Source organism: Cydia amplana, chromosome 6, assembly GCF_948474715.1.
Source record: "Cydia amplana chromosome 6, ilCydAmpl1.1, whole genome shotgun sequence".
Classification (NCBI taxonomy): Eukaryota; Metazoa; Arthropoda; class Insecta; order Lepidoptera; family Tortricidae; genus Cydia; species Cydia amplana.
This window is the reverse complement of record NC_086074.1, coordinates 15,507,088-15,518,991: the sequence shown is the minus strand read 5'-3', so window position 1 is coordinate 15,518,991 and position 11,904 is coordinate 15,507,088. Positions and strand designations below refer to the sequence as shown.

At 33.7% G+C, this 11,904-nt stretch overlaps 1 protein-coding gene and 1 long non-coding RNA gene across 2 annotated transcripts; both read right to left on the bottom strand.

The window, feature by feature from the left end:
* Nucleotides 1-258: 258 nt before the first annotated feature.
* On the bottom strand, nucleotides 259-4,199 carry LOC134649090 (procathepsin L-like). Its single transcript, XM_063503807.1, has 8 exons — nucleotides 4,119-4,199; nucleotides 3,455-3,535; nucleotides 3,032-3,258; nucleotides 2,553-2,685; nucleotides 2,349-2,454; nucleotides 2,012-2,101; nucleotides 1,075-1,169; nucleotides 259-445 (listed from the first exon to the last, which is right to left on the bottom strand). Exons 2-8 carry the CDS (start codon nucleotides 3,529-3,531, stop codon nucleotides 259-261), a joined length of 915 nt encoding a protein of 304 aa, XP_063359877.1. The 5' UTR covers nucleotides 3,532-3,535; nucleotides 4,119-4,199.
* A 3,433-nt stretch (nucleotides 4,200-7,632) lies between these two features.
* LOC134649267 (uncharacterized) lies at nucleotides 7,633-10,008 on the bottom strand. Its single transcript, XR_010096943.1, has 3 exons — nucleotides 9,929-10,008; nucleotides 7,923-8,013; nucleotides 7,633-7,741 (listed from the first exon to the last, which is right to left on the bottom strand). It is a non-coding gene; the product is annotated as an uncharacterized LOC134649267 (long non-coding RNA).
* Between the last annotated feature and the right edge of the window lie 1,896 nt (nucleotides 10,009-11,904).

Here is an 11,904-nt window from a genome sequence, read left to right as displayed (position 1 = left end):
ATAAATAACTACTACTACTATTAGTTGGGATAGTAGAGATAGTATGAAAAGGGGAATAGTTATTTTATATTACATTTCTGAGTTTATAGAAAAAATAATAAAAAGCAACAATAAAATGCTATAATAAGTAGGTATATTTTCATTTGCTTAACCTAGTTACATTCCACGTGTATTAATATAATATTATCATCTAATCTAAGCAACCTCGGTAAACTCATAGAGAAGTTTAGTCGTTAGATTATGTTTTTGGTTGTTTTTTTATGCGATAGCATAAGTAGCTTCATTCATTACGCCGCAGTTATTATCTCTAGCAGATATGTAGACATAACCGTCGATACCCCAGTATGGACTGTTAGACTCTTTGAGGATCCAGAATGTATCGCCGTCTTTTTCACCATAACCAACTAAGGTCATAGGGATCTTTACTTCTTTATCATCTTTGTCACTGAAATGAAATTTAGAGAAGATTAATTTCAATATTGAAACATTACATCATCAATAATGTCATCCTGAGCCAGAGACTAGACTACTTTCTATTTAAGAATAATTCCATAAAATAAAACTATTAAAACGCATTATATCGCTTATATTTCATGTATCATCCGTTGACCACGAACGCTGTAAAGGGTTTGAAACGTCGGGATGGAGAATAAATTCAATATACGCGATATAATCTGTTTTAATAGTTTTATTTCATGAGTAACTATCGCGGTAACCGAAGACAATATTAATAATTCCATAATTATTATGGACATCATTGGATTAGCTGCGTAAACTGGAGACGCCGGTTCGCATCAAGCCACGTACGTTTTTAACGATTTCATTGTTCCGAAAGATCAAATTCATTTCAAAGGTAAGACTATAGACATTTCAAATTACTATGACGCTAGGTCATTTTCTGTATTATCCCATACTATTTATTTATTTATTATTATATCGGGAAATAAATATCTAGACATTAAAGCACTCTAAATGTAAGTTGTTTGCGGGAGGGGGGGGGGGGGGGGGGGGGTAACTATTTCTGCAGCTTCCCAACTTTTACGTGTTAGATGAGAAGACTAAAGGTGTATTTACCAGGTTTCATCGTAAAGAATGCCTCCATCATACATCATCAAGCCGTAGCCACCTTTTACATTAACCGATATAGGGCCGTGGTTGATCAAAGCGATCTGTAACAATTATTAGAACAATACCTACAGTAAACGATAACAACAATACCATAACACAACATGCATGCAATGCATGCATAATAATAATACAGTATAATATACAGTAGAAGTATAAAACTTAGCCCTTTAACATAAATTTGCCCACCGCGTCACAGTTTAGTAAAGCGAAATAACTTAAAAGTAGTTACAGATACACTTTCTGAAGAAAGTGAACTGTGACGCTGTGGGCTAAGTTATGTTAAAGGACAAAGTTTTATAAATCTTACGGTATTATGCCATTCATATGTTTACGGTGAATAGGCGTTGGCAACATTGATTCTTAATGACTAATTATTATGTTAGGATAAAATTTCGTTTTTCCAGAATCTGGATTCAAAGGAGACAAAGTATTCTCTGCCTTACGAAAAGCCGCTGCCGAAATATGACTTCTGTGTTCGTGTGTAACCGCAGTTGCACTACTGGTACTGAACGCATCGCTGTTTCTGTCAATTTTCATAGTAAAATGAACAGTAGTGCAGCTGCGGTTGGAAATGGACGGTTACCTTAATTGTCAGACCAATAGTTACAGGCCTTTAAAACCCTGAGTACTTAGGCTACCGTAAAAGTATAAACTTTGCCATTTACCATATCTTCACTTTCTTTAGAAAGTGTATCTAACTACTTTTAAGTTATTATGCTTTTAGTGAACTGTGACGCGGCGGGCAAAGATATGTTTAAAGGGCAAAGCTTTATATTTTTACGGTATCACTTTTCTTAGTTTTTTATTCAAGTTGCCATCCAGCAGATAGTAAATTAGTTAATCACTATGAATGATACAAACATAAATATAACAAATGAGGTACCTTGAGAGCATCGACACTGTTAGGAATTACATTCGTGTATCCTTTGATTTTGAACGTCTTCGTCATATTTTGCAAATTACAAAATCCATTCTGAAACAAAGAAAATAAATTTAAAACGTAAAGCATAAAAAAATTCAAAGACGGTTGCCGGTTTCCTTATATTAGCGTACCTTACAAGTACTGATCATGACATGACTATCAAAAGAGTTGCTAATAGATTTGTCAGTAATATCGTGTAAGGTGTCCAAAGGACCCAAACACAAACCCATGCACGAGAGAAGAAAAAATATGCAAAAATATGTCCCGTAGATTATTTCACATTTGTATGTATAGGTACCTTATTAGTGTATTGGCCATATTCCTGTTGTAAGGGTAATCCATGCTTCATTATCCACGAGTAAGACTTCGTAGGACTTCCACCCTTACAACCTTTATTTCCGTATCTGTGAAATTAGAAAATAGTATTTTTTATGATCAAAATATATTTGTGCAATACGCTTTATAAGTAGACATGAAAGATTTAGAGTCAAAATTAACTTACCCCCAAGAGCAATCTATGAGAGCTTGTTCACTTAGTTTCATCCAAGTACCTCCGTTGCTCCGAGCCAGGGCACCTTCCACGACAGCCGTAACAGCAAAGGCCCAATTAGACTCGCATCCTTCATTTAACGCATCTGAAATTCATTCGTCTTTCAGTTATAGGGTGACTGCTATAGTAATACCTACCTATATATTTAATTACACTACATAACACACACTACACTGGCCGCTCTTAACAATAAGGTTTCAATTGGCTTGTTTCTTTCTGATTTGTTGGGAAAGGCCATTTACTATATAGTGGCCAATAACATTCAGTTTCATGTGTTTTATACTTGTGGTTGCAAATAAATAAATTGAACTAAATTGAAACGAGCCGATATGCAAGTCATTTCATTATGTAACTCTCACATAAACTACCATTAGGTTGTTGAGTGTATTTGATGTAATTTTTCTAGCTGTGGGGTTCATTCAGCAACTTACCCGACACAGGACCTACAAGGCCTTCCACCCTCAAATCGTACTCCTTAGGTACAGTGTTTGCTATTTTTTTAATTTCCTCTTCTGAGTAAGGAAAAGGTATGTTTCCGGTTTTAGGTTTGTCACTTTTTGGACTTCTGTACTTCGAAATTTCTTCGTCAATACGATCGGACAATTTATTTAGTGCTAATTTATAGCCCATATTTTTATTATTTGTACTAGTTACTAGCCTGGAAAAGAAGTTTAGCATAAGTTTAGTTTAAAGATATAATAGTATGAAATTTTAAAGTGGTACATTTTGCAAAAGCCCAACGAATGTTTCAGAAATAACTATATAATATACATACTATTATAATTTACAAATAATTAAATCTATTTATCAATATACCGACACAGTACCTAACTTATTTTCAAATGTTACGTTACCTCCAGCTTTTGTAGAAATTACGTTTTCTCATTTCACGTTCTTCCTTATTGGCATATTGTTTTCCAAACTGCCGCATATACCTAGGAAATTCAAGAATACATATTAAATTAACCCATTATGCAACATTTATTGTATATACAAATCTAATTCAAGTCCATTGTACTTACTCTATTATTCAGTCATTGTTCTGTAGGTAAAAAAAATCACTACCGTAAAACGGGGTGAGTAGGTTTCGCGGGGAGAGGTGGGTTATGAATGGGGAGAGAAGGTTTGAGAGGCGGGTGAGAAGGGATTTTAAGGCTACTGCTACAAAAATAATGTATTCCAATTCAAAATGGAGCTATATTAATACGCATAATAAAAAAAAATCGATCCAACAATCTTCCAAAATCACCTTTGTATGAAAACCCCTCACACCCCAAATACGAGGCACTACGGGGTGAGGTGGGTTTTCCTCTTTATCGTCAAAGTTATGAAATGGAACTACCCAAAATAAAATAAAAACTAAAATACAAACGTCTGGAACACTTATTATATACACCATTCAGTTTTCAAATATAAAAATAGAATGTTATCGAGGATTGAATTTCAGTTTTGACCCTACTCACCCCATTTTACGGTACCATAGTATCTAGGTTATTTATAACATAAAATAGTCCTTACGTAGAAAATGCATCATCAAATATCTTAATTTCTTCGGCATTTAAAGTTAGGAGATAGTTATCGCTGGATTTACTCGCAGCTTTTTTACGCAGTTTTATGGTTGTACAATTATCTGTAAAATAAACGGTACAAGTTTTCGGCACCGCAATGGTAGTTTAAAGAAAACATTGTGGATATCTATTAAAATATATTACTTAGTAACGAATAAAAATATATTATATACATATTTCTAGTACTTATACAAGAAATATCTATATATATAAACGTGAAAGACCTGACTGACTGACTGACTTAAATCAACGCACAGCCCAAACCGCTAGGACTAGAAAGTCCAAATTTGGCAAATAGGTTCCTTATAAGATCGAGGGGTCCACTAAGAAAGGATTTTTCAAAATTCATCCCCTAAAGGGCTGAAATGGGGGTCCAAAGTTTGTATGGGGAAACAAGATTAGTTAGACTATTTTATTCCAAATTTCACAGGAGTATTCCTAAAGATAAATAAGTAAACACGTGTTTCAGATTTTTTGAAAATTCAACCCCTAAGAGGGGGAAAAGTCCCCAATAGGGTTGATATCTCAAAATATCAATATGGGTATCGTTTTCATAGTATTTTGAGACGCTAATTACAAAAAATGGCATCAAAATTAATTATAACGTAGCCGAAGTGAACAATCATCCCCCTGGTGGGGGTGCAATGGTGTTGAAATCTCAAAATATCAATATGGGTATCGTTTCCATGGTTTTGTGAGACGCTAATTACAAAAATGGGATCAAAATTAAAATATAACGTAGCCGACGCGACGTGAACTATGTAGCCGTAGCCTGGTGGGAAATGCTAATTACGAAGATAGCATAGATTTTGAAATTGAACGGTTGTAACATACACGCTGATTTACAGCCACACGTGATCCAGACTTTTGAGAATGCGATCCCTTAAATTCAACCCCTAAGGGGGTTAAAAAGGGGATGAAAGTTTGTACGGGGTTCAAGTTTTATTTTAAGCTAGGAATTTTAAACTTCGTAAAAAGATATATTATAAAAATACCAGAAAACAGGTTTCAGCTTTTTTGCAAATTCATCCCCAAAGGTGGTGAAAAAGGGGTTGAAAAATGTTATGGAGATCGAAAAAAATTTTGAGTGCGGGACTTGAAACTTTGTATATAGGCATATTATTAAAATACAAGAAAAGTAATTTCAATTTTAAAAATTCATCCCCTAGCAGGGTTAAAAAGGGGTTGAGATGGAATCCATTACAAATTCTTTGAAACTTCTTATGTTTCGCGTAACATAAAATAACAAATTAACATTAATTGAACATTATTAAAAATTCAACCCCTAAGAGGGTTAAAAAGGGGATGAAAGTTTGTTTTGGGGTTCAAATTTTATTGTAAGCTAGGAACTTGAAACTTCGTAAAAAGGTATTATAATAAAAGAGAAGAAAACTAATTTCAGAGTTCTAGAAAATTCATCCCCCAAGGTGGTGAAAAAGGGGTTGAAAGTTTGTATGCACATCAAATATTTTTTTGAGTGCGCGATTTAAATCTTTGTATAAGGGCATGTTATAAGACTAGAAAAAAAGTAATTTCAGCGTTTTTAAAATTCATCCCTTAAAAGGGTTAAATAAGGGTTGAAAGTTTGTATGGAGACCAAACATTTTTTTGAGTGCGGGACTTGAATCTTTGTACAAAGGCATATTATTAGAATACAAGAAAAGTAATTTCAGTGTTTTTGAAAAATCATCCCCCAAGGTGGTGAAAAAGGGGTTGAAAATTTGTATGCACATCAAATATTTTATTGAGTGCGGGACTTGAATCTTTGTATAAAGGCATATTATTAGAATACAAGAAAAGTAATTAAGGCATTTTTGAAAATTCATTACTCAAGTTGGTAAAAAAGGGGTTGAAAATTTGTATGGAAGTCAAACATTTATTTGAGTGCGGGACTTGAATCGTTGTATAAAGGCATATTATTAGAATAAATGAAAAGTAATTTCAGCTTTTTTAAAACTTCATCCCCTAAAGGGTTTAAGAAGGGGTTGAAAGTTGGTAGAGAGTTCAAATTTTATTTGAAGCTAGGAACTTCAAACTTTGTAAATAGGTAGTTAGGTAGTAGATTTTACTAAATAGTGGACTTGAAATAATGCAATAGAGGGTAATTATATCGAGAACAATTTTATTCAGTTAGGGGCTTGAAACTTCGTAGCCAGGTTGTGTATAATAATTAACAAATGATTAACAGTCCCTACTGCTATCTTTTGCTGCATAATGTTCTAAGCTAATGTAGAATATATAACCACCAATATACATATCCACGCGTACGAAGTCGCGGGCAGAAGCTAGTTTATATATATTTGACGTAGATACAAATGTTGTTAAATGTTCTAATTTACGTCAACTTACACGTCAGTTTAAAAACATCCAAATCAATGTCTTTGTTAAAGTTATAAAAATCCCAAATCTCGTAATTGTTTAAATATCCATGCCAATCATCAACCTCCTTGGTTTTGTATCTAAAATCATAAAGAAGAACAACAATAATTATTTTTAACTATCTCTGCAGTGCTTTTAACCACCTAACAAATGAGTTTCAAAATTTGCAGCTACGAGTATATGCTTGAACTCTGTTAAATTGTCAAAAAGTCAAGTTATTAGGACTTGCACTATCCACTTTATTCATAAAACTTAGCAACCTCTTACAAACCTCTGTTAAATTGTTTCTAAGAGATAAAAGTTTATGAATAATGCCGCTACGTAGGACGTGCGTTGTCAGGATTTTAAAATGCTTTCTCATTTAGCTATTATTACTATAGGGAAGCCATACCAAACAATGAAATTGTCGCAATCGCAAACTATACCACGCGACCAAAACATCGTAAGCGCCGTTTAATTGATGGTGATTACGCGTTTAGGTCGCAAGGTTGTCAAAACAACAATTCATGGCGCAAAATACTGATTCTCTGTGCCGGTTCTATACGTAGTAAAAATAGTTCAATGTGCTTGGTATCTATGAGTTTACAGTAAATATTAAAGTAGGATGATATCCAATTTAAAGTAAATCCATCAATGTAGGTAAGGCATTTTTACCTTACGGGAATCCAATAGTCGGTGCAATTTTCAAAGTAGGCCCATAATGTCTTCTCAACTAGTGGTCTCGTTTCCCCTTCATTTGTGAATTTGACGCAATCGATGCCTTTTATGTTTTCAGAACCTTGTAAAACAAATATATGATATTAGGAATATACATTATGTATGGTCAATAGTGTGACTGCTACAGTTATTGGCCACTACTACAATACATAGTAATCGGCCACAACAATAAGACGAAGTGGCCAATTACTATGAAGTGGTCAATAAGTGTAGCCGTCACCCTATCATAAATAATATTATAATAGTATTTTATGCAACCGTTGTTTAAGAGAGGTCAAAAAAGGCGAGTGGCGTGAGTAAATAAATAAATAATGCTTCCAAGGCAAAAAAGGCTGAACATGAAAATCAAAAGTTCCTCTAACCTTGCTCACTGAGATCACGTATTGCGGGTAAAAAATCTTCTGGTCTAAAAGCCATTGGCTCGTATTTAGTACAAACCATATTGTTGGTCTCTTCCTCTGTTGTCTCAGGATGAATCTGTGTAGGAGGAAAAAAAACTAGAAATTAAAACTTAAGTTTTTTTGTTCCTTGTAGAATTTAATTTACATCAATAATATAAGGAAGTTTCAAATTAACTTGAGATTTTAGACACTACTATTACCTACTTTTATTACATACTTGTATTAATTAGACGTAAACTCTATGATATGATTTATACCTCGTATTTTCCTCTGCCCTTTCTAGAACCTATTGTGATTTTAATTGCTGCCCCATTATTGGCTTCCAAGCGCGACTTCGTAGATGATCTCCTGTTAATAAATAACAATATATAAATATATTTTTCGCCTCAGCAGCTCGAACAAGGGTACTTTGCTACTTAAAAACAGTGAGCAAAATCGCATTTTGCTCACTGTTTTTAAGTAGCAAAGTACCCTTGTTCGAGCTGCTGAGGTGAAAACTTAATTGTTGGTATACCTTAAGAAAACATGAGTGAATAGGTAAGTGATGAAGAAGGAATACATTTTTCAGGTTGTCTAATATGTTCTGGCTGCTGAGGTGAAAAGTTTTGTGAACTACACGAGATCAAAGTTATTTACATCTCGTGCGCTTTTGAGTCCCTTACTACGCTCAAGATTCTAAATTAGATTCACTCGCTACGCTCGTGAATCTAGTATAGAATCTTTCGCTTGCACGGGACTCAAAATAAGCACTCGAAGAAATATCAAACTTTGATCTCTTGTTGTACAAATAACTATTTTAATGTATTCCGTTATAATTGAAAAATTAGAAGGTGTCCTAGTTTCACTGCTCTTTCTAAGTGTTATTATTCCAAGATTATTCTTCTTGTGGTGTGAAGGGATCGAATAATATTTTGCTAATATCTTGTCACCTCTAACAAATAAAAAAATAAAGAAATCGTACTTGGAACATAAAATGCTCTAGATCAGAAACGTATCATTGTCTGCACACCTTTTAAAACAGAGCTTCTTTCAGAGCATGAGAAATGAAAACATTATTTATGTATACTTATAAGTATAACTTATACAATGTGGAAAGATAAGTCGGGCCCTGGAGGGAAACTACCTTAAATCCTTAAGCTGGCTCATTTTACTTAAAGGAGACATTCCTTTATTTTTAAAAAGAAACAAAACTGCATTCAAAGATTTTCTAAAACTCGCTTGCCTCGGCCGGGACTCGAACCGACTAAAAATTCCAAAAAATAAAAACCAGCAATTTTATTCTACTAGTCGATACAGTTAATGTTAATGATAACATTTCTCCAAGAAACATTAGGTCTTAAACTCGTCTGTCGTACAAAATATCCATAAAATGTAATTTTAGTACTCAAGATTTGTTTAGACAAGCCATATCGAAGAAAACAAGAAAAATACTTTGAATGCAGTTTTGTTTCTTTTTAAAAATAAAGGAATAACTCCATTAAGTAAAATGAGCCAGCTTAAGGATTTAAGGTAGTTTCCCTCCAGGGCCCGACTTATCTTTCCACACTGTAGATATAATATTTATGGTACATATTTACAACTACTAAAATTGCTATAGTACTAATATTTATATGTGGGAAGTGGCCTGTAACAGGAGTAATGAATTAAACTGTAGATTGTACTATTTAAACAGAAAATAATTTGTTCACGTCAGCGACTTTTAAGTACTGTAGTAGCCTGTTTTGATTTTTGTAAACTAACGCAATGTTATTACAAAATTTATTTTGTTTGTAGCATGTCAAAGCGACCTCAGTTATACTGATGATAGCGTACATTGAAAATACCTAATATGTAATTTGCACGAAAAAGTGAAAATCTACAGACTTCATAATTTTTACAAGTTCTCGGATAAAAGTTTTATCGTTTGATGAGTACAATCAATGTTTAAATTATTTGCTCTTGTTACCGGCGAAACCCGGTAGACCTAGGTCGATATAAGTAGTTATTTTTGCGACACTTTAATATTACAAACTATTTGTATAGGTAACTATTCTATACTTAAATACCAACGAACGCGCAAAAAAATATATAATATACAGTATATAACTGAACGAAAAGCAATTAATTACTCAAACCGGTTAATGTTTAGGTCATACTAAGCAACTTTTACTACGGGACCAACCCCATAGCATAGTAAAAGTTGCTCAGTATGACCTTAAAAGGTTTGAGTAATTGCTTTTCGTTCAGTTACATACTGTATAATTCATAAAAATTATAATCTTACCAGTATTTAAAGTTTTCGATCAAACCAGATGACATATAATATTTTGTTGCTTCGACAGAGTACGTAGCCGGCCATTTCAGTGTGACTGGGAAGACTTCATCTATTTGTACTGCAATATTAACCACTTTGTTAAATTACACAATTACAGTAAGTGAATTGTTGTTATTCGGTTTAAAGATATTTATTTCTCAAAAGAATTGTATGGTTTTGCGATTGCATTAATGCTTACGCTCACTAGTTTAGATTTAAGCTTAGATTAAGTACCATAGCTAAGTTACGCATGTAAATGTTTTCTTTTCTCAAGTAAGTGAATTATTGTTATTATTTTCAGAAATAAAGATCTTTAAACCGAATAACAATAATTCACTTACTACATATTTAAAAATAAACAAGGATATTGAAAGTTACCACGATTTCCTTCCCTTTAAACCCTTACCAGAAAGTTTTATATTACGATTAGTTTATCTCGGCTATGAAAGCACGAAAACTTATTATTAAAAAAACTGTATTTTGACAAGTATCAAAACTACAACAAAAATCTAGATTCACACAGTGTTTTCCTAATCGATATTAAACTTTCGTGAGACATATTTTAAACTGCTTAGACGACAACGGTTTACAACGGAGCACTCGAGCCCGAGGAAGGACCCCCGAAGGGCCCGAAACTTGTCGCCAATAGCGACTAAAAATTCAAGTGAGTGAAACCGTTGTCGTCCAAACAGTTTAGTGTTTTCCTAAGTTAAAGTTTTCTTACCGTGTCTTCCAGCAGTCACATAAACTGAGCAAAACAGCAATAAGACTTTCAAGATCATTTTAACGTTACAAAATGCCTGAAATACGACCGCCATGCTTTTATATACGGACTGATAAACACAATCATTAATTAATAATATCACATTTTTGATAAACAATGTGATATTTAGAAATAATAATTTATATAGGTATGTTATATAGGTATACAATAGGTATGATAATTTATTTTACATTTCATTACCTACTTAAGCTTAAATTGCTTACCGTAAACCTGCCAAAAATACAATAAGAAATAGGAGAGGCATGATGGTATAGGACACCTGATACGGCATGACAAGTTTTTCCTGAACATCTTGGAAGGCAGGATTGAAAAGATAAGAGAAGAAGGGAAACCTAGAATAACTTATCTTAGCCAAATAAAAAATGATAGGTACATCGTATGAGGAAATTAAAAGACTGGCACAAGAAAGGAATGATTGGCGATTACTCGACCGACAAGAGCAAAGCTCTTAAGTTATGATGATGATGATGATGATGATGAAACCTGCCAAATAGATACAATTTGAGTAAATTTTTTGGTTTATTCAGCTATTTGCAGTATTTACTACAACGATACAATTATGTCAATTTTCGTCTAAAAACAGACATGTAGCTCGATCCAATCAATTTATTATGGATTTGAACTGGTTTTGATACGAGCTTGAAGATCGCTCATGCTCGTCGAAACGTCTTAATCGCGCGTGAGATGCGCGCCAATATTACATTTTGGTATCAGGTAGATCATTATTAGGCATCTCACACGCACCAAAAAGTGCGTACGAGATGTCTAATGGGACGATTGCTGATTGCATTTATTTTATACGAGCAATAATCAGTATTAGCCGCTAAAGCATTTACGAGTCGTTATTTTTTGTGAAATAAATCACAATTAAAACAATAAATAACCTCTGTATGTACACACAGCTGCACAAGTGCATGAATTCATTCATAACGTGGGTATGGCCTTTTGCAGCTCGCTGTAGTACCTACAGTCGACTGCGGAAATAGTTGACCGGGCCTGGGTGAGGGAGGGGGTCAACAAATTTGTACTTAAATATTTAGGGGGAGGCGGGTTGTTCGGTTATCTCTGGCGCTGAAATGAAAATAATCCATATGGTGCTAAATTAAAAATAATTGCTAACTAACTCACCATAATCATGCTAACATGCTACAGTAAATTTGAT